The 24,375-nt window shown below is 39.1% G+C and overlaps 1 protein-coding gene across 1 annotated transcript in view; it reads left to right on the forward strand.

Annotated features, from left to right (window-relative positions):
* Positions 1-16,139, forward strand: part of LOC129764380 (uncharacterized) — a 40,693-nt gene extending 24,554 nt beyond the window's left edge. The window contains exons 4-7 of the mRNA XM_055763392.1: positions 1,638-2,543; positions 2,609-3,442; positions 3,505-4,207; positions 14,454-16,139. Coding sequence (XP_055619367.1) covers positions 1,638-2,543; positions 2,609-3,442; positions 3,505-4,098 — 2,334 coding nt within the window. The 3' untranslated portion in view covers positions 4,099-4,207; positions 14,454-16,139. The remainder of the gene's footprint in view (positions 1-1,637; positions 2,544-2,608; positions 3,443-3,504; positions 4,208-14,453) is intronic.
* Positions 16,140-24,375: the final 8,236 nt, after the last annotated feature.

Raw genomic sequence — 24,375 nt, forward strand, 5'->3', positions numbered from 1 at the left:
GTTTACACTGCACTTGGCCCTTCTGATCTGATGGAGAACAATTTACCTCCCAAGCACTAATATCACCACCAGACGTCGACACTGTACATTTGCCGTCGTAAATATAAACAAATCAGACTATATAACGCACACCAACAAACCACCGCATTCGTGAAACTGAAAACGTTTTTTTATTACAGAGTCAGTTTGGCACTGACTCAGTTTTAAAAACGAATTCGCTATATCACTCGCTATCGAATTGCTCGGTTTCTATAATAGTAAATAGAGTTAACGAGCAAAATTCTTATCGCCTCGATTTCTATAATAGGGCCCAACAGTAAATCTCGACGTTTCGTGCCTTTATAAGCATCATTTTTTTTAAAGACCCGATTTTCTGTCTCTCCTTTTGGGTGATTTTTCGATTTTCGAAAAAAATCACGTTTTAACGTCTGCGACACTAGTAAATGAAGTCCGATTGAGCTAATGTTTTGCATTGGGTATTTTATCGTGTAAATCAACATTTTGCACGAAGTATCTCAAAGTGTCCATTTTTGACAAAAAATATCGAGATGACAGTAGATCTCGACGTTTCATGCAACTTGAAGACATTCGGTATCAAACTTTTTTTTTCCGAAAACACAATTTTCAACTGCATGCGCACAAACTGTTTATGATTAAAATATTTGGCATGGCGAGCTTTTCGGAAAAGTGGTTTCTTACAAGAGAGAAGGCATGTGACTTTCATTATGCTAAACGTCCATTACGGAAGATGTTGTTAGGTGAGATTTGCTGTCATTTTTTTTTCTGTATCAAGTGACGAAAATAACATTCTTCCAAAAATGGAAATCAAATTTTTAGAAGAATGTCTGTTATTTTCGTCACTTGATTTCCATTTTTCGAAGAATGTCGGGAATGAGAATTGAACTCATGAGAGCGTGATGTTACCACTATGCCAGATCGCCTCCTCAATCAAATTACGTCACCTCGTAGAGGAAATGGAATTAATGGCACTCTGTTTCCAAGCTGTTATGGGGTCATTTTCTCATATTTCTGTAAAACATCGCAGATTTCCGGAAGTACATATTTGGTTTTCTTTGGCAACCTTTAACTAAAAAGTAAAATCCAAATTTTGGCGCTTACGCCACTTTGCAAGATTACAGCAGCATAGAATAAGAAGAAGAAGAAGAAGAAGAAGTGGTTGCCCTTGGTAGAGCGAAACCCCGTGAAGTAAGAGAGCTGCACCCATGAATCAAGTTTATATGCCTGAAAGTTGTAAAAATGTTATGGGATTGTAAATGGTTTCGTTGTACATTTTTGATATTGTAAGCGGTTGGAAGTACTAATAGACTCGACTATATTCGAATTTCCAGCTGACGTTTCCCGCTGCAAGTGGACTGGAATTACAAATATTATAAGTTGAAATAAGAAGACAGCTTTATTTTTGATTTGATCATCACTGACATCCCGAACATTGAGACGAACTCAAATTAGAACACATCAACCATGAACTTCAGTGAATACTGCGCACAATGTTCGGTGGATTCACTGTAGTCCGTAATAATAGAACCTTTGCGTAGTGATAGACAGCATTTGATCAAATCGCCATATTAACCCAATCAAACTTTTCTCTTTATTTGTGCGCCGCGTTCTGCAAACAGATCGATTCAAAATCTCTGGGTATTTTGGGAGAGCAATCTTCTCCGAAGGAGGAGCAGAAATTTACTTCCAAATCACCAACCTATTATCAGCACAACAATAACAACAACGAGGAGCCGTGGCCGACGGACGCGATCAACTTCCAGCTGGGAGGAGAGGTGAAGCATCACCACTTGGTCGGTGGTATCCAACGGTCACCCCCACACCCTTCCGGTGGGCTTTCGTTCAGTACCGTTTCCACGTTGACCAGCACCACAACGATTGCTTTCGAGGCCACCAAAGTGGCGAATAACTTGCAGAATATGGCGATCGTCGAGAGTGCCGATGTGGATTTGAGCCAAATCAATGCCCCCTTCGGAGCGGACAGCATCCTTATTTCGGACTGTTCGGACACGGAGATGACCTTCCGGAACGAGTATTGCAAAATTCAGCTTCCCAGCGGGTTGGTGGCGAAGAGGGCCCTGGGTCACACCTTTAACGATAGTATGAATTCGTTGAATAATCTGGATAGCATTGGGCCGCCCTCGATTATGGATGAGCTGATGGATTCGATGATTAGCGTGGCGAGCATCACGTCGGAAGTGGTCGATGTGGACAGTGGCCATGCGGGGACGATTTCAGCCGCTTCCGATCAGTATATTTCCTCCGGGCATTCGAGTTTAACGTTGAACAGTAGCGTAGAGAACTTGATCAAATTTTCTCCGGCGCTTAACATGGGTTATGTGACTCCCGGGGGGAACAGTACTCCGATGAGTCCCAAGCGTGCCGAGAGACGACAGGCGATGAAGGATCGATACAAGACCTACACCATTCCAAACGCTGAACTGATTGACTTGAACCAAAGTATCGAGGCTACGATGGCAAAAGATGCTAACCACAAGGTACCGAATTCCAGCGATGAATTCAAGGTGAGTGACGGAACTATTGCTTGGTTGGTTTTTGTTCGTTGCTTATTTTACAATATCATTCGCAGACTCCCACGCCAAGTGTCCCGTCTACCCCTTCGCCAAAGAAATCCTCGAAGGAACGCCGACAGGAGAACAAGTCACGATTCGAGACCCAGGTTATCGACACCAGCATTCTTCCAGTGGCCAACAATATACCCAACGGGGATGAATGCCTTCGAACTCCAGTCAGCACAATAATCACTAGACCGGCAGCATTCTCTCCGTTCACGCTCCAATCTCCTGCCCCGCTGTCGCTCGAGCCAGCTCTCTCACCAGAGTTCGTAGGAAACGGTGGCGGCGGCGGCGATGATGAAGGAGACGATGATCCGGTCACGTACACGATTCAGGAAGCACAGCGGCGGAAATCTCTCGAACAGAAACTTCCAACCATTTCCACGCCTCCTGCTTCGCAGAACAAAACCTCCCCACAGTCTAGTCCAAGCAAAATGCCATCCCCGGCCAAAGTGACCTGCAAGATCAATCCGGCTCCGGCTCCCCAGTCTGCACAGGTCATCAAAGCGGTCCGGGGTGCGAAGAAACCCGCTTACGTTTCGCCTTATCGCAAAACAGTTGTGTCCGCTCCGGCTGTCATCTCGCGAACCCCGATCCCGAATCTAGCGAAGAAGGAACCGATTGCGGCAGCGGCACCATTGACAACGCCGAAAGTGAAAAGTCAAATATCTCAGCTGGAAGCCAAAGGCCGACCGCAGCCTTTCAGAGCGCGAGCTAGTATTGATGCCAAGAGAGCTTCGGTGGAGATGAACGGACATGGTTCGGTTCGGAGTAGCGTCGGTGCTGACACCCCCAAGATACGGGAGCGACAGCAATCGTGTGGTGCGATTGGAGCTTCCAAGTTGAAAGTGGGTTGCAATTTCTTTGTCCAATGAAGGAGTTTATTCTTTAATTAAATTTGCTTTTCCAGGGAAACCCCCCGACGGAACCATCTCCCATCATCCGGCAGGGAACCTTCACCAAGGATGAGCCAACAAATCCGGAGGTGCCAGTGGTAACCTCTGCGCCTTCCACACCGGCGAAGAGCGCCCGCAAGCCTGGTTCCATGATTCCAAGCTCGGCTTCCTCGTCCCGGTTGACGTCGGTCGCGAAGTCGCGACTCTCGCTGCAGAAAAGTATCAGTATGGATGCGAGTAAGACCACCCCAAGCACACCGATGGCAGGAACGCCCACGGGCGACGGCGGTACACCCCTCTCAAGCCGGTATCGGTTGACGTCGGCCCGCACCTCGTTGGTGGATTACAAGAAACCAAACACCAGCGGCGGCCGGTTGAGTACTCCCATCAGTTCGAATTCTTCGAACGAGCAGATCGCCAACGGTATCACCACGCCGACCGCTCCGGGCTCGATGATTCCCATGCGACGGAAGAGTGGCATTGTGTTGCCCAAACCGCGGACCAATCACACGATGAAGAGCAATACATCGGAGGCGTTGAAGGGTCGGCTGGATGGGGTGAGGAATGCTTTCGCAAGGACTGCAGCGCTGAAAACCGGCGCTCGATGAAGTGATGAAGGATTTCTAGGGTTGGAAATCTCAGACTGATATACGGAGGAAGAGGAGTTAGCATTGGCTGTTGATTCACGAGGGCCGAGTTACTGACTTAATTTAAAAGGTACGTAGTAATGTTTGAATTTTCGATGCGACAGACTCATACAGTGACTCAAACTCGAATTCGTACACCACCATACATATCACTATTAACTACTTTTGAAAGCCGAAAACAAACTTCCGAAACAATCTATTTACAAAAAGTCATCGTGTCACATGAGAGTGAAAACATGCAAACATGTACGCCCAGATACGCGCACATGCACACGCACACGCAGATGCATACATAAAGTTAATCAAAAGTTTCTGATAGCAAAATCAAATGGGTTCCCCCAGTAGTGAGCGCCGCTCGATGAGGCAGGCTTGTGCGAGTCGTCGAGGTGAAGTCAGTTAAATAATTTCGAGGTTAAAACTGGGGGTAGGTTTCGGACCACCTTTTAGAGGTCGGTTCTGGACCACCCCAACTTTTTACAAAAAATGGCATATGCCGAGTACTACAGGTAAGGCCGTTCGCACAGAGGTCAACTAAACTTAGCCTCGACTTGACGAAAGTTGAATGCATGTGAAATCAAATGGTAATCCGCACACGGGGCTACAAAGTGGACAAGGTTGACTCAAGCTGTTAGAGGCAACCTTGCATGTCGTGTTGCCGCTGTTTGAGGTTGACAACATTTTAGTTCAATTTTTGTTCGCATTATTTTCTGTGGTTGTGCGACTCTTTTTGTGCGATTTTATTATGACACCGGGTCTTGAATCACACAAACTCTTCGCACAAATAATAATATCGTACCATTCCCACTAAAACTCATTATTTTAATATAAAATCATGCTTAGCTACAATTTTGTACCGTGAAGCTCCCTTATATCAGTCAGAGCATAATTCCCACCCACTTGACATAAAATACTGTTTTTCACACTAGCTATCTTGTTTCTTCTGATAAATTATTTTTGTGCATACTTGCAAAACTATAATTATTTGAAAAATTGACAACAAAGTACTATTAGTTAAGTTTAACGAAATTTCAGCTAATATCGTTCGTCGACCTGTCATCTGCCATTTTTGTTGTTTTCCTTAGCAAAGTGGCTAAGAGCATTGTCCACAGTTGTTATCAATTTACAAAGTGTAACCGATTGAAAATCTCCAGAAAGTAATAAAAACTGAACGATACAGGTACGATGCATTGATTTAATAGTTTTTTTCACATCTGTTCATTGCAAATTCGATCGGTTATCACTAAGATAAACATGAGTGGAACAAGGACACCCATATTTCTACTTGTTTTTTATTCCACCCAACAGATTTCATTTGCTATATTGCGATGAGTAAAACAAACACCGATCAGAAACGCATGCAATAGGATAGGTCGAAAATATCAGACGCTGTGAAAATGGCGAGAAAGCACGGAACTCCCCATTCAACACAGCGCGAAAAAGTCTTGGGAAAGTATTCCAGACCATGTCCTGGAAAAGCAACCGTCCTCGATGCCACAGAAGGACGAACAGTTGAATGGCTGTTAACCAAAGCAAAAGCTGGATTCCCCGTGGACACAACGAGATTACTGATAAGCGTAGCACATCAAGTGAGAAAATCAGCTCGTTCCAATCCATTTAAAAACGGGATACCGGCTCGTAATTGGATCAATGGGTTCATTAAACGGCATCCAGGAATATGGAAACGGTTGCCAAGCGTATTGTTAAAGCATCATGCAGCTATTTCCAAGCAACAAATCAGGAGCCTGTTCCACGAATTCCATGAGTACTTGGAAGAAGAAGCGCTGGCCAATATGTTGAAATTTTCGGAACAGATGTTCAATTTGGATGAAACATCAGTACGTACAATTCCTAAAACGAAACTGGTTATAGCTAGTTCCGGCAAAAAAAAAAGTCCAGACAAAGGTAGTTAACGCCGATCGAGAATCTCACACTGCCTTTTTTGTGGTAACAGCCATACAGTTAGCGGCAACGTTGATTCTATACCCGTACAAATCCAGGAAGCCAAAAGAAATCTGGCAGAGCTTGACCGAAAGCTGGGCCGCGGGATCGGGCTGGATGTCCCGGATTGTTCCTGTTTCTCAGGGATGTTTTTTACCCTTGGCTTGTCCAGCAGAAAATAAAGCTCCCTATTACTCTCTTTCAAAATTGACATAAGTCACATGTCTCTTGTGAGACGATGCTGCTATGCACGGAGAAAAACATAATCCTGGTTCATCTTTCACAAAATTCTACTCAAATCATTTAGCTGCTGGACGCCAGTTTTTTCAGAACACTCAAAAGCTGTGGATAGAATGACGAACCTACAATCGACATTGATAAACGGTTTCCGACGATGTGGGTTGTATACGTTAGATCCTGGTGCTATTAATTATTTAGGTTTTACTGGAAAATCCAGTAAAGCATCTTCATCACAAACTGTGTACATAAACGACATATTACTACTGTAATTCATTCGAATATTGATTATTGATTTTCTTGCTTAAAACATAAATCATTATCGAATTTAGTATTTAAAACGATTCATTATTATAACAATTTGATTATTGGAATTAGGAACACCAATTAACGGAATTAGGAAAATGACGTTTTTGCTGGTTGGAATTAGGACCAAAAGGTGCAAAATATTTTCCATCATTTCCAGGTGGTTTGAATACAGCAATGCTCTCATCCGTATGTTTATCAGTAGTGGAACAAAAACCAAGCAAGTAGCACAATTAAGAACATTATATACGCGTAAGCAGTAATTTTTAGAGTACACAGACGTTGAATATTACCTTAGCTGAGCGGTATATGGGTACTTCACGGTATAATATTTTTCCACCACTTGTTGAAAATTTGATTCTGAATTACGTAGAATACATATTTCATATTTATATTCCCAATTTAATAATATAAGGACTATGTCTTTTGTTTCTATACTGGGGCGTAATTTAAGAATTTTAAAAAGGCGAGCGTTACGACGGAACAAGCCGTAACAAGATCTTGAGTGTTAATACCTCTTTACCGGCTGAACGGTCACTTCATTCGTGAGATACAATATCTACGCGTTATATGCTTCTCAATTATGGACCCGAAAACTTGTTTCAGTAGCTTAAAAATTGCTTTTATAATGGAATCACAAATCGGCTAGAGGCGAGTGAACTGCAAACGTTTAAAGTCTCTATAGTTTAACAAGAAGAAAAAGAAGAAGAGAAAGAAATCTATTTAGTTGTGATTGCGAAGTGACATGAGAATGGTCTCGCTAGCTCGCCAAGCACTATGTTCTTCTTTTCCAATCCCATTTGTTTTTTGCCGTCGGACTGACCGGAGCCGCATTTTTTGGTAAAAGCAGCAGTTCTATTATCAAATGCTCACGAATGCCGCTATCGACCAATATGCAATGGTTCAGGTTGGGCATTTTAGTGAGAATTAGCATTTAGAGCTCGATAGTTATTCTCTAGCCAAAAACTGTCTTCGACAAAGTTTCATATGATAGAGCGCTCATTTTTATATTATCTAAAATAGGGGGACCATGACAACGGGTTTATTTTGTTTAATTTTTATATTTAAAATTCTACACCAAAAGTGTCTTCGTACGACTTTTAGGGCTTACCGAGAGGAACATTTTGTGATGCATAACTTGTCAATATCTTAATCCTGCTCGAAGTTCTTGATGGGGTTTCACCCAAAAACTCATGATTTCAATTTTAATTTACGCAAACACAAAAAATAACATAGTTTTGATATTGTAGAGAAAAAAAATGTAGAAGAGTGAAAGCTCTGTAAAGTGAGCTCTTTCAAACTCGTCTACAAACGTTTTTTTTTATGTTTGCCCCAGAAAGAATGGCAAACAATTTGTGACAAACGTTCACCTAATGTTCACTCGATCTGGAAATACTAAGGTACCACTCACACAGACATTGCAACCAATGGGTAAAAATAAACCTACAATACTGATGTCTACCTCCGTGTCTGCCGATGGAAACGCTTTGAAACGCTTGAAACGAGATGATCTCGATAAAGCTAATGATCATGTGGACACGTTAGACGAACTTCTAAGTCGAATGCGCCAAATGTTTGATGATACTAATACGAAGATAGAAGTCAACATCGAGAGCAGTAAGCGTGAGCTACAGGCGGAGATCGGAATATTGCGAGAGGAAGTACAACAAATCAAAACAGAGTGTTCTTCCGAAGTTAGGCGGTTGAATGACTGTGTCTCTACGATAAGAGATGATGTGCTGGTCAATAAGGAACATATCTTTGTAGTGGAGAGGCGAAACGATTTGTTACTATCTGGTGTTCCCTTCCAACCGACAGAGAATCTACTGGATTACTTCGTGAAAATTGCATATACTCTTGGATATTGTGAAGAAAACGTTCCACAAATTTATGCGAAACGTCTTGCTAGAACTCCGATAGCTGTTGGCGACACACCTCACATCGTTCTGCAATTTGGTTTCAAATTCGCTCGAGATGATTTTTATAACCGGTATGTATCTTCACGCAACCTTTCTCTGTCGCATCTGGGTTTTGATGTCAACAAGAGGATTTATCTCAACGAAAATTTGACCGAGGAGGCCCGCCGTATCAAGACACTGGCTGTTAAACTCAAGAAAGCTGGTAAGCTGTTTTCCGTTTACACACGAGATGGAGTGATTCACGTGAAGTCTACTGCGGATGCTGCTGTACAGCGAATAAACTCTGTAGATCAATTAGCGGAGAAATAAACCTTTCCTTGTTGCATCATACTTCCTTCCACATATTTCCGTGTATCATTTCCTGCGATATCCTTTGATTAGTCCGCTCCTGAAAGTAAATTTTCAAACCTTTCCGAAAAGTTTTTGTTTGCTCCTCCCGATTCTTTCCGTGATTCCATTCCTTATATTTTTCCATGATTTATTCCTTCCTAAAAGTAATGCTGCTCGACGTCTAAATCCCGTTCTTACCTGCTGCTGCTGCTGTTGTTATTTTGCTGCTGTTGCTGTTTCGCGTCTTCGTCTTTGCTGCTGTCGTTATGACTACTGCTAGTGGAACCGCAATTGTAATGATTTTTTTTTATCCCATTTATTTGTTTAAGGCTCATTAGCATTTTAGCTGTAACAGAGCCGAATTTTAATCGTGTACATGTCACATGGTTATCATATCTATAATTAGCACATTACACAGTTGCCATTCGCCAGTATTCCTTCTATACCATTACATATGGTACATTCACACGGTAGCCATTTAGGCGTAAGAGTTATTCTTTCTGTTCTTCCATTATCCAGTTGGACCACCGGACAGCGGAGACAGTTGATTGATCATTGTTGAGTTATTTATAGTAATGAATTTATTTAATGCTACTAGTCCATGAATGAATGTAATGTCTCACTAGATCAAGTAGAATCACAAGTTATAATGAAACCAGTGATTCGTTAGGAATGCGTTACTATAGTTTATTTGATAGTTTACATATGAATCTTCACTCAATATTTGATTTCTTTGCTGATAATTTCTCTTGTGGGACTGGGTCATGCTGTTTCGTTGTTGTTCGCTGTATACTCTGCTTCCTGATGTCGGTCGATGACGTCAATGCTCCCGCAAATGGTAGTATTGCTTGTATACCTAAAGAGGTTATGAATTGTGCTTTACGTTCTGATAGTCTGAATATTTGCCACATTAACGTCCAAAGTTTGTGCGCACGCAATTTAAGTAAATTTAATGAGTTAAAGTTTATTATACAAGACAGTAAATTGGACATAATTTGTATTTCCGAAACCTGGCTTTCCGATAGCGTGTCTGATAACGTGATTGCTATTGAAGGTTTTAATTTGATTAGGAATGATCGTTTATATAGTCAAGGCGGTGGAATCTGTGTTTATTATAGGAAATGTCTAAATGTAAAAGTGTTATCACATTCTAATTTTCTTAATGGCTTTGAAATCGTTGATAGAACCGAATTTTTGTTCCTTTAAGTTCAGCATAACACATCTAAATTTTTACTAGGCGTTGTCTACAATCCTCCACGTAATGATTGTTCCGAAATTCTATATAATCAGCTAAATGATTTATCACTGTATTATACAGATATTCTCGTGGTTGGAGATTTCAATACTGACTTACGAAACTCTACAACTCATTCGGTTGGGTTAGATAACACTTTGAATGCTTTAGGTTTAAATTGTGTCAGTTATGAACCAACACACTTTTACCCTGGGGGATCCTCACTGATTGACCTGATGTTAACCAATAATACTGATTTCATCTTAAATTTTAACCAGGTATCTGCACCTGGGTTCTCGAAACATGACATTATTTTTTCGTCGATAAATATCTCTCGTAGTGGTACTGCGAACCAGTTACAGTATTATAGAGATTATAATAATATTGACTGGAATGGACTATGTCATGCTTCTGAATCCATCGATTGGACTTTATTATATTCTGTTTCCGACCCCAATGTAGCACTCGATTTTCTCAATCAACGGATTATTGAACTGTATGATTCATATGTACCTTTCAAAGTGTTCAAACCAAAGAAAAATCCTTGGTTTAATAATGAGATTCAAATTGCCATGATTGAACGAAATGTTGCTTATGGATTATGGATTTCTACCAGAAATCCTTCAAATTACAATCAATATAAACGTTTGCGTAATAAAGTAACTCAATTGAACAAAATTGCTAAGGCGAATTACTTGTCTTCTCAAATAAACGCCTCGAACTCAAGTAAAGAGCTTTGGGAAAAACTAAAACATTTGAATGTTGTAAAATCGGCTTCTAATAATGAACAGTTGGGATACTCAAGTGATGAAATCAATGATTACTTTGGATCAAACTTCATTACAGATGATGATCGCATTCATGTAACTTCTGCTAATGAAAATGGATTCAAATTTTGTGATATAGCAGAACACGATGTTGTATCTGCCATAAGCTCTATTAAATCTAATTCGATTGGTATGGATGGAATTGCTCTTCGTTTCGTTAAACTTATTTTGCCACTAGTTGCCTCTAAGTTTCCACGAGCATGGAAAGCTGCTAAGGTGTTACCAATCAAAAAGAAACAGCGTAATTCAGATTTGTCTAATTTGCGACCAATTAGCATTTTATGTGGATTGTCGAAAGCTTTTGAAAAAATTCTCAAAAATCAAATTCAAAACTTCATACACACGTACCAGCTACTCAATGAATTTCAATCAGGCTTTCGGCCTGGACACAGTACAACTACTGCTTTACTTAAAGTACATGATGATGTCAGTAAGATAATTGATAAAAAGGGGGTGGCACTTCTTTTATTGATAGACTTCTCAAAAGCATTTGATCGTGTATCACACTGTAAATTGTTACGAAAATTGTCAGAACAATTTTTTTTCTCTAACTGTTCGTTTCGCCTTATACAATCATATTTGTCTAACCGATCTCAAGTTGTTTCAGTAGATGGAATTAATTCTCAACCTATCAATATAGTATCAGGAGTTCCACAGGGTTCCATCCTGGGCCCGTTACTGTTTTCTTTATACATTAACGATTTACCTTCAATACTGAAATTCTGCAAAATTCACATGTTCGCTGATGATGTACAAATATATATAGCTTCTATCAATATTCCTATTGAAGAGATGGCAAACCTTTTGAATAATGACTTGAAGGGAGTTTATAGTTGGTCTCTCCAAAACCTGTTGCCTATAAACGTAGATAAAACTAAGGTGATGTTTATTTCAAGGACTAGAAATCGTACCTTGTTACCCGATGTTATCCTTGGTCAAAACGTTGTTGAATACGTTGATACTTATCATACCAACCTTGGTTTCATTTTAACTTCCAATCTTGATTGGGACTGTCAACTATTTACTATGTGTTCGAAGGTATACAATGTTCTTCGGCATCTGCGACTAACATCCAGTATGGTTAAAGCCGAAGTAAAAGTTAAGTTATTTAAATCTTTAATTCTACCTCATTTCCTGTATGGCGCAGAGTTCCTCTTGAATGCATCAGCTAGAGCTTTGAATAAACTACGTATTGCTTTAAACAGCTGCGTTCGTTATGTATTCAACCTTAATAGATATTCTCATGTTAGTCACCTTCAAAAGCAATTACTCGGGTGCCCATTTAATGAATTTATTAAGCTACGTGTATGTTTGACTATATTTAAAGTAATCCATTTCCCATCTCCTAAATATTAATAAGATAACCTACAACCGTTTAGAAGTTCTCGGATGAGAAATTTCGTAATTCCACAGTACAGTACATCACATTACGGCAATACTTTATTTGTGCGGGGCATTGCTCTTTGGAATCTACTTCCAAATGACATTAAAAATAAAAATATTTTCAGTGTATTTCGGCGAGATTGTGTGGCTTGGTTCAGCAGGGGAAATCAGCAAAACTTTTGATTTTCTTTTTTTTTTTTAGTTGTTAAGTTAAGATTAGTTAATAGATAATGTAGCTCTTTGATTATGAATTTTAATGGAAATGAAATAGGACCTGGTTGTGGTAAATTAAAAGGTTTCACCTTACTCTACAACAATTACAATAAATAAATAAATAAATAAATAAATCAATAAATAAATAAATAAATGAAGAGAACTTATTTTTTGGGAAGAAATATCAATAACTTTGAGTGGAGTGATGATATCGACAAGTTCTGCATCGCAAAATGTTTGTACTAGAAAAGTCTTTCGAGGACAGTGTAACAAACGAATTGTCACATATCGATAAAAATATGGAAAAAAAGAAACGGAAAATAGGAGACTTTTTTTCAATATTCTGTAAATTCCGTATCTTTACTGAAAATCTGTAACTCTGTGTATACAGATTATCTATCTCAAATTTTACGTAAAATCTGTAAAATACATAATACTCTGTGTATGTGGCAACCCTGGTCGAGCTCTTAATGCTAACTTCCACTTAAATTCCCCCTTCTGGTCCATTTTGCAATGATTCCAATTGTCGGGGGTTGGAGAGGGGGTATTATTTGCGCTGGGTACTTCCGAGGAAGAATCGATTCCTCCTTTAAGTGTTAATAATTATTTCTCGGCTAAACGAAGTGGTATGACAATCGCTTTATTCTAAAAATGAAATGTCTATGAGTTATTTGCTTGTTATTTATTGATTGCTAAACCGATGTTACTCCTCACATATTTAACCCACTTGTAGTTTATTATTTTAAAAGTGTGTTCATTTCACATGAAAATCCATTCTCTTTGGGCCTGATTCTCGAATACACTTCGCGGTGGAAACGAAATAAACGGCACGCCATTGAACTACGTTTTACGGGTTAGTGAAGTTGTTGAAGATAATGATGAGTTTTCAGGCAGAATGAGCACTTTTCAAATAAAAAACCATAAATGAAAATTAACTTCTTCGTATCAAACTGGTATTCAATGTGAGTGGAAAACTTTGTTTTCTTCATGTGATATAATAATCTCATACAAAACTTTCATCTGAAGATAATTTGATATTATAATGATTAATTTAGTGGGAAACTAATCTCGTATCCAGATGTCGACACCGTACCGTTGTCATCGCGAATACGTTTCATTCCGTTTCCACCGTGAAGTGTATTCATAGTGTATTCGAGAATCAGGCCCTTTGTCACATCACAAAAGTTCCAGATACAAAATCTGCGATTTAAAGATGTTATCTGTATACCGATACCGATGTATACGATACCTGTCAATTTCAAATTGCGTGCGCACAGATTGCGTCGTGGTCCAGTCATGGGCATGTCATCTTCATATGCTGAAGATTTCCGTTGGCTCCGACTATCAAGTCTCTAAGGGTCGCGAAGTAGATGTAGGTGCCTGTATCCGGCCGAAAGGCGAACTGTCGATAGTTCAATTTCCTATTTTCGGACAGAAAGGTGATCTGACGTCTGTTCGCCATTCGGCAGCCTCGACATCGTTGCAGCTATGGCCGACCCTAGGTATTACTAGGCTATGTCTCCAACCTTAGGGGAATGCTGCTTACAAGGACGGACTGTCCAAGCAGGGACAGCTGTTTCAGCATCTCATAGCCGATACCGATTTTCTCACGTTTAAACATCATACTCTATAACTCTTTCTAAGACACTCTTTTGGCACGACTCATAGTTTTTGAGATATGAATTATCAATTATTTCTCTTACAAAAATCGATATGCCCTATTGGAAAGGTACACTTGAGTCAAAATATTCCCAATTGCTGTGGAAAACTTATGTTTCCTCCAACCCAAACGGAATACAAACTTTCATTCGAATAAAAAATACTTATGTTTTGTCATTTGTCGATTTCATTTGAAATTGCTCACAAAGAGAGTAGCACTTTAATACATCACTGGTATAACAACTCTTGTTGCTTTTTCTCTCGTTACAGATTTCAACGACATTTTAGTGCAATTCGTTCAAATCATCACGGTGTCACATTTTTTTAGGTTTCGGATACAATGATCGGCGAATCATTGCGCAAATTTTTTGAGTAGGTAGAATTTTGAATTTTTCCACACCTTTGCAGATTGCAGAATTGCGATGGAAACCTCCAGACAATGATTTTATTTATATAGTTTAATATTTTGATTTCAAGATTTTTTTTTGCTCAGAAGAAAGGGCTTCCTAACTTTCTGATAGTTCATAAAATTCTGAGTAACCGCCACTGCAGGATAGACAGCATTTAGCTTTGGTAATTTACTCCAAACACACAACACACAAAATCCAACCATGTTCGTTATTTAGATCGTAGCGAAACACTTCAAGTGTATATTTCATTAGTAGTTTTTAACAATTAACATGGAAAACAGACATTGAAGAAGAGTACATTTCCCCCATTTCTGAAGCCGATTGAATTCAGGATTGTAATATGATAAAATAAAGCTATACCCGAAGGTGAGAAAAAAAGACTTCGCGAGAGGAAATGTGAGGAGAGCCGTAGATCTCTTTTTGATTGGATTATGCAAACACACAATGTCAAAAAAATATAAATAAGAAAAGCTTACAAGTGCTTTTAAAACAATTAGTATCCAACAAAAGATCGATTTGTTCTAGTCTACAAACGTCTTACACATCGACGGCTTTCGACTACGAGACGTTAGATATTAAGTTCCGTTTTTAATTAATTATTAGAATCATCAGGTAAAGAAACATACTAAATAAGAACAACAACAACAAAGCATAATTGCATTATTGAATTTGCTAATCTCTTTAATCGAATATGATGCTTACTCCCACTATCGCAGTTATTATAATTATCGCTATCCTTATTACTACATTAGCTACGAAAATTACTACTTATTCGATCCAGAAATGATACGCGATCACAAACCAAAATCAGTAAATTATTTGTTCTCAGACGACGGTAGCCAAGCATTTTTGCGGGCAGAAAATTGGCTTTATCTTTGATTCCGTGGTATCGATTTAACATTTTATTTTTTTTTTATTTTTTTACTGTATTATAGTGACTTTCAACTCATTTGGCTGGTTCGTCACTTTTACTTCCATTTTTGGAAGAATGTCGGGAGTGAGAATTGAACTCGTGACCTTTAGCGTGAGAGGCATGGATGTTACCACTACGCCAGATCGCCTCCTCATTTAATATTTTAATACTTGGTCATCTCCAATCGCTTTTGTTCCGTTTGTTTTTTCATTTGATTTGCATGAAGTTTTGTTTCATTACGGGAATGTCGCAGGATTAAATTTATAAGTGATTTTAATTTTTTTTAATTTGTTTTTTTGATAGGTTTTTTTATCGTTTTAAAGTTGACTTTTAAACATTCATATCAAACAGACAAGGTTTTTATTGAAAAAAAAAACAAGTAACACAAAATCAAAACATTACACACAGAAAACATTTTAAGAAAACGTTGATATTTGCGCTCTACTACGATACATTCAACCAAAATGAAAAGCATTACCACTCATACCAAACTCCAGTTTCTATTTTTAGAGAAAAAAGAAACAAAACAAAACATTCAGCCGTTTCCTAAGAGAAGGAAGCATTGAGACGTTGAATAACATTGAAAATAAATGATGATTACAAGTCAGCGTGTAAACGCGCTGCACAAAATCATACCTGTACTTTTGTCTTCGATGAATTTCTAGTGTAGTTATCCGAAAGCCGAGAGTCTCTGTTGTTATTCTTCAATGAATTATCAGGCTGAAACGTTCCATCCCAATCTTTGTTTTTAACACATTAAGGACCGGAAAGAAATCTGTATGACATACGCCTGCGACCGCACGGTTTGACTTGTGTGAAGTTAGCGGATGAAAGTTCAGCGGATTTGATGAAAATAGGAAGCGTTCCCATTTCCTCATACTATTGTTCTGTCCATTTGTGTGCTTTCCCGAACAGAGCTGTCAATAACGAGCAACTTATCGACGAGCAACGAAGTGGAAATCGTAAGATGTAAAGTCTCTGTGAACAAAGTAAAAGAAGAAGAACGATGGGGAATATTTGTCTAGAGTATAAACAGTGGATCTCGCTGAGGCAAACTTTCATTCTTCGTGAGGAAATCGACTGAACAACATTGTTACTGGGCGAGCTGGACGGCGAGGGATCAAATGCCTTTCTCAAGGCAATGGGGGTGGAGGAGTAATATGATGGATAAAGTGAAGTTTTCTAAGGGCCTTTTTGAAGATAAGAGACGAATGAACTAGAGAAGTTTAAAGTCTCAAGCGAGGAAGGAAGGCAAACTTTCAGTATCGTTCTGTATTCAAAGCAATGAAAATCGCTTGTTCTTCCTTGTTTTGCGTCATCACATGTGTTCGTTTCGGATTGAGCTGTGGGCGCGACCAATTTACTCTCTCGCTGTTGTCTCTGGCATTGCTATCCTTGCATCAAACTGACGTCATTGCATCAAGGTTCTGAGCTACAAAATTGTGTGGGGAATCATCAAGCTAGGCTATCTACAGCTAACCAAGAAAATAAATGTTCTGGAATTTTGTCAGTGATTTGGTTCCGCATGACAGTAGGAAAACTCTCCATAAAGGATGATAGCTAAGCTAATGTATTAACGGAAAGGGCTTCTGTTGAGCAGAGCGCAGAAAGGAGATAAGGGTGTGTATATTTAGTTGATACAACCCGTCGATTTTTATGCGTACGCGTGGGCTTCATAATGCGTACGTAAAAATAGTGCATCTTAGCTACGTTGAAACCCCGTTTGTATCTGCTCTCGTGTGCATTGGCCCTGTAACAATGCAACAATCGCCTATTTTTTATGCTATGATTGCTGATTGTTTTGTTTTGTAAATTATGCAGTCATAATGATAAATATAAACAAGGATGGAAAATAGCGGGAGGGAAATGTTCACGCTAGAGTACGAGGGTCACTATTTATATTTCGGGAATTGGCAACACTGATGTCATGTGAGTCCATCTGACGGTTCCATCGTAAAGTTTGACATTTTTGACGATATACGTACTCAGAACATTTTGTCATACGGACGCTATTTGTTTATTTTATATTTAGTTGAAAGTTTGGTCTCGGCAAAAAAAATGGAACTGAATCGTGAACATTTTCGTGCGATGATTTTTTACGACTTTCGACGTGGATTATCACAACAAGAGTGCGTCAATCAACTTAATTTGACTTTTGGCGATGAAGCTCCATCACTGTGTATCGCTGGTGTATCGCTGGTATAGTGAATTCAATTGTGGTCGTAGTTCGCTGTCCGACGAGTTTCGTGAAGGTCGTCCAAAATCGACTGTAGTGCCAGAAAACATCGATGCTGTGCACGAAATGATTAAGCAAGATCGTCATGTAACCTATTGTGAGATTGAGGCATCCCTAAGCATTAGTTCCACCAGCATATATGCGATTTTACATGAACACTTAGTTGTGCGAAAATTATGTTCACGTTGGATCCCACATAATTTGACAATCGCTCAAAAAAAAAAAAAAGGCTCGTGTCGATTGGAATAAATGCTTTGAAAATTGGTTTAAGCGCATGCAAAAGTGTATCGATCATCGTGGCGAGTACTTTGAAAAACAATAAAAATATATTCGCAGCTTAACTATTTGTTTTTGTTACTATTCCCGAAATATAAATAGTGACCCTCGTATTAGTAATGATTCTCTGCTGAGGCAAATATCCAGCCTTCTTCTAAGCAGTTAATATTGTTTGTTTTCTGTCATCAATGCATTGAACCGACGCTATGGTGAAGCAGGTGTTAAGGTTGTGCACCAAAAAATTATTTGGGGAATACCAAGTTATTCAATAAGTTTTATTAAGTTATTAATTTATTTGGGCTCGCGTGCAATTAAATTGATTGTAGAATTTCGATTGCATAGAAAAGTCGCATTATGGATTTTTGTTCAACTCAGGAACTGATCATAGAGGGTATCAGGAACATGCTCGAAACATGTTTGAATGTGATCAATGATGTTCTGGTTAGTTATTCTAATAAATGAATCTTTTTGAATTCTGAGTAAGTAGATGTGGAGTGAATCTGACAAGTTTTAAAGTGCTTCAGGTATATTCCAGAAACAAACCCATCCATATCTTCTGAACTCTACATTCAACCCAAAATCTGTTGCTCCGATTCACACCGTCCAATTTGTAAAAATATTCTCGCAATTCGGGTTCCAGGAATCATTTTTCAATTAATAAAAAAAAATTATTAAATTTTCATTTTTGAGAGTCGAGAAATTCGTGAAATCATGCGAAAAAAAGTCGGGACAAATACGGGAATTCAAAAATTGAAATTGAGTGACCACGAATTCGAAATTTTTCGTTCAAACAGTAATATTTCTGAACTGAATGGTCCTATCTTATAGAAATCAAATGAAAGATAGTTGATAACGTTAATTGGATTTGCTATCTTTGAAAAAACAGAAAGAAATCGATTTCTCGTTTCTTATCGTTATTTTTATCCACTACATCTACATACATCGAGATACAAATTTCTCTGTAAGATATGCCGTATAAATCCATGTAAATCATGCTTTTAAGTGATGTATATCCCATTTTTATGCGTTGATATTTTTCGTTTTTATAGTATTTCAAAAATCGCCTAAAAAATTCGACTTCGCACTCTGTTCCTTTATTTTTTTTCGAGTGTGAAAAAGTTCCATTTCCATTTTCGTTAAATTTATTCATTTCTCTCCAACAACATGTATGTTAGATTGTCAAAGGGATCCACTAGAGGAGCTCAATTCACTTTTTTCCGACATGTATACATTTTGGCCCATAACTTTTCTCGGACCCTTTTTCGGGATTAACGCACTATATAGCGAGTGTGATTCGAGTACATATATCAACGATTAATTATGTTGCATGTGAGAAGAAGCCGATCTAAGCCAGGAGTCAACCTCACTTTGACTGGTGGAAACAGTAACTTTGTCGGTGACGCAGCAAATAGCGAAATGTTAGCACCAGTTGAGCAGAATGCAACCCACGAAGGGCCCGAAAATCAGTGTAAGGAATGTAATGAACCTGATTGGGCAGACGAATGGATGGTTATGTGTGATCAATGCGAGTATTGGTACCATTTCCGTTGTGCCAGAGTTGATCACAGTATCGCAAATAAAACCTTCCTTTGTTCGAACTGTATACCACGTAAATCACGAAATGGGAACGGTTCTAGATCCAGCAGAAATACCTTTTCAGGTGCTGTAGAAGCAAGCATGGAGCTTGAGCTTCTAGAAGAAGAAAAAGCCCTCGTAAAACGATTACTGAACGATCAGCAAAAGGAAGAGAAGGAACAACAGGAGAAGGCTAGGAATGAAAAGCTTCTTCTCGAACAAGACTTCATCAATCGAAAATACGAAATTATGCGACAGCATTTGACCGCGGATAGTGAGGCACGTAGTACTACCCGCACTCAGAATCATCCAGGATCCAGAAGAACGCAGTTATGGATTAAAGATCAACAGTCTTCTGATCCCAAAGGAGATGTCAGTATTTTGCAAATTAACGATGTCGGTGTGAAAAACACCCCATCAAACAACGTCAATGAACAACGAAACCTCATCGGAGACCACAATGAACAGTCAACGCCTTTAGATAACGATAGGGTCCATCTGATTGATCTCATTTCTCCAACCATCACGACGCCTTCAAACGCATTTCCAATTTCGTCTATCCAGCCGACTCAAACTACAACTACGGCGGTGCGAAATTTCGATCGTTCCGAAGAATCGATTCAACCGGTTGGCAGTAAGCAGCAGATGCAGTACCACGAAGAGTTACGCGAAAGAAAGCAGTTTCCAGAGAATTCACAAAAACAATATTTACATCCTCGACAGAGTAACCAACATGTGTCAAATGAACAGTTGACAAGGCAGATGCATTCTACTGTCTTAAACGCTCCTGATTTAGTTGACACTTCATTAGTAAATAAACAAATGCAAGTATTCAATGCTTTGCCTATGTCGACACTTCAGAATGTTTACGAAAATAAAGCACAATATTCGGGATTGAATCAGACACCCTATGGAGGACGTACTGTAGACTCTCGTTTCCCACCATACGTACCTCCGGTTCTCCCTAACGGCGGTAATTCTACAGCGATATTAAATTCAGGGAACTGTATTTCATCGGGTACATTACCCATTACTGGTGAATTCCAAATTCCTTCTCCGCAACAACTTGCAGCACGTCAAGTTGTTCCTCGAAGTTTACCTACATTTGATGGCAACTGCAGCGATTGGTCTATTTTCTACAGTAGCTACATACATTCAACGAACATGTGTGGCTATAGTAACGAACAGAATTTACCTCGTCTCCAGGAGTGCCTGAGAGGACGAGCCAAAGAAGCTGTTAGCAGTTTGCTATTACATCCGTCATCAGTCCCTAAAGCGATAACCACGTTACAAATGTTGTATGGAAATCCTGAGAAAATAGTGCATAGTCTCCTGAATAAAGTACGTGCAACAGCTGCACCTAGACCAGATAAACTGGATACGCTGATAAATTATGGTCTAACAGTTCAAAATTTATGCGGTCATTTGCGTGCGGTTGGAATGGAGGCACATCTGAATAATCCTACTCTTCTTCAGGAATTAGTTGATAAGCTTCCTCCCAATATAAAACTTGACTGGACTCTTCACCAACAGCGGAATCCTGGTGCGGATTTGGGCACATTTGGTGATTATATGACAACAATAGTAGCAGCCGTGAGTAATGTGACGATAGCGACTGGCAAAGAAAAAGGATATGTAAATCTCCACACACAAGAAGAAAATACAAACCAATTTCACAACGACGATTACAGAATAAAAACGCACTCTGAACGATGTCCAATATGCGATGTAAGAGGTCATTTGGTACGCGATTGCATTGAATTTAAAACAATGAGTTTACAAGATCGTTGGAAGAGAGTCGAAAAGCTTCGTCTATGTAGACGATGTTTAATTTCTCATAAACGTTGGCCATGCAAAGTAGGGGTTTGCGGAATCGGTGGGTGCCCTTCTCGTCATTCCCGATTATTGCATCCTGTATGTGTATCGATCATCGTGGCGAGTACTTTGAAAAACAATAAAAATATATTCGCAGCTTAACTATTTGTTTTTGTTACTATTCCCGAAATATAAATAGTGACCCTCGTATTAGTAATGATTCTCTGCTGAGGCAAATATCCAGCCTTCTTCTAAGCAGTTAATATTGTTTGTTTTCTGTCATCAATGCATTGAACCGACGCTATGGTGAAGCAGGTGTTAAGGTTGTGCACCAAAAAATTATTTGGGGAATACCAAGTTATTCAATAAGTTTTATTAAGTTATTAATTTATTTGGGCTCGCGTGCAATTAAATTGATTGTAGAATTTCGATTGCATAGAAAAGTCGCATTATGGATTTTTGTTCAACTCAGGAACTGATCATAGAGGGTATCAGGAACATGCTCGAAACATGTTTGAATGTGATCAATGATGTTCTGGTTAGTTATTCTAATAAATGAATCTTTTTGAATTCTGAGTAAGTAGATGTGGAGTGAATCTGACAAGTTTTAAAGTGCTTCAGGTATATTCCAGAAACAAACCCATCCATATCTTCTGAACTCTACATTCAACCCAAAATCTGTTGCTCCGATTCACACCGTCCAATTTGTAAAAATATTCTCGCAATTCGGGTTCCAGGAATCATTTTTCAATTAATAAAAAAAAAATTATTAAATTTTCATTTTTGAGAGTCGAGAAATTCGTGAAATCATGCGAAAAAAAGTCGGGACAAATACGGGAATTCAAAAATTGAAATTGAGTGACCACGAATTCGAAATTTTTCGTTCAAACAGTAATATTTCTGAACTGAATGGTCCTATCTTATAGAAATCAAATGAAAGATAGTTGATAACGTTAATTGGATTTGCTATCTTTGAAAAAACAGAAAGAAATCGATTTCTCGTTTCTTATCGTTATTTTTATCCACTACATCTACATACATCGAGATACAAATTTCTCTGTAAGATATGCCGTATAAATCCATGTAAATCATGCTTTTAAGTGATGTATATCCCATTTTTATGCGTTGATATTTTTCGTTTTTATAGTATTTCAAAAATCGCCTAAAAAATTCGACTTCGCACTCTGTTCCTTTATTTTTTTTCGAGTGTGAAAAAGTTCCATTTCCATTTTCGTTAAATTTATTCATTTCTCTCCAACAACATGTATGTTAGATTGTCAAAGGGATCCACTAGAGGAGCTCAATTCACTTTTTTCCGACATGTATACATTTTGGCCCATAACTTTTCTCGGACCCTTTTTCGGGATTAACGCACTATATAGCGAGTGTGATTCGAGTACATATATCAACGATTAATTATGTTGCATGTGAGAAGAAGCCGATCTAAGCCAGGAGTCAACCTCACTTTGACTGGTGGAAACAGTAACTTTGTCGGTGACGCAGCAAATAGCGAAATGTTAGCACCAGTTGAGCAGAATGCAACCCACGAAGGGCCCGAAAATCAGTGTAAGGAATGTAATGAACCTGATTGGGCAGACGAATGGATGGTTATGTGTGATCAATGCGAGTATTGGTACCATTTCCGTTGTGCCAGAGTTGATCACAGTATCGCAAATAAAACCTTCCTTTGTTCGAACTGTATACCACGTAAATCACGAAATGGGAACGGTTCTAGATCCAGCAGAAATACCTTTTCAGGTGCTGTAGAAGCAAGCATGGAGCTTGAGCTTCTAGAAGAAGAAAAAGCCCTCGTAAAACGATTACTGAACGATCAGCAAAAGGAAGAGAAGGAACAACAGGAGAAGGCTAGGAATGAAAAGCTTCTTCTCGAACAAGACTTCATCAATCGAAAATACGAAATTATGCGACAGCATTTGACCGCGGATAGTGAGGCACGTAGTACTACCCGCACTCAGAATCATCCAGGATCCAGAAGAACGCAGTTATGGATTAAAGATCAACAGTCTTCTGATCCCAAAGGAGATGTCAGTATTTTGCAAATTAACGATGTCGGTGTGAAAAACACCCCATCAAACAACGTCAATGAACAACGAAACCTCATCGGAGACCACAATGAACAGTCAACGCCTTTAGATAACGATAGGGTCCATCTGATTGATCTCATTTCTCCAACCATCACGACGCCTTCAAACGCATTTCCAATTTCGTCTATCCAGCCGACTCAAACTACAACTACGGCGGTGCGAAATTTCGATCGTTCCGAAGAATCGATTCAACCGGTTGGCAGTAAGCAGCAGATGCAGTACCACGAAGAGTTACGCGAAAGAAAGCAGTTTCCAGAGAATTCACAAAAACAATATTTACATCCTCGACAGAGTAACCAACATGTGTCAAATGAACAGTTGACAAGGCAGATGCATTCTACTGTCTTAAACGCTCCTGATTTAGTTGACACTTCATTAGTAAATAAACAAATGCAAGTATTCAATGCTTTGCCTATGTCGACACTTCAGAATGTTTACGAAAATAAAGCACAATATTCGGGATTGAATCAGACACCCTATGGAGGACGTACTGTAGACTCTCGTTTCCCACCATACGTACCTCCGGTTCTCCCTAACGGCGGTAATTCTACAGCGATATTAAATTCAGGGAACTGTATTTCATCGGGTACATTACCCATTACTGGTGAATTCCAAATTCCTTCTCCGCAACAACTTGCAGCACGTCAAGTTGTTCCTCGAAGTTTACCTACATTTGATGGCAACTGCAGCGATTGGTCTATTTTCTACAGTAGCTACATACATTCAACGAACATGTGTGGCTATAGTAACGAACAGAATTTACCTCGTCTCCAGGAGTGCCTGAGAGGACGAGCCAAAGAAGCTGTTAGCAGTTTGCTATTACATCCGTCATCAGTCCCTAAAGCGATAACCACGTTACAAA

Source organism: Toxorhynchites rutilus, chromosome 1, assembly GCF_029784135.1.
Source record: "Toxorhynchites rutilus septentrionalis strain SRP chromosome 1, ASM2978413v1, whole genome shotgun sequence".
NCBI lineage: Eukaryota > Metazoa > Arthropoda > Insecta > Diptera > Culicidae > Toxorhynchites > Toxorhynchites rutilus.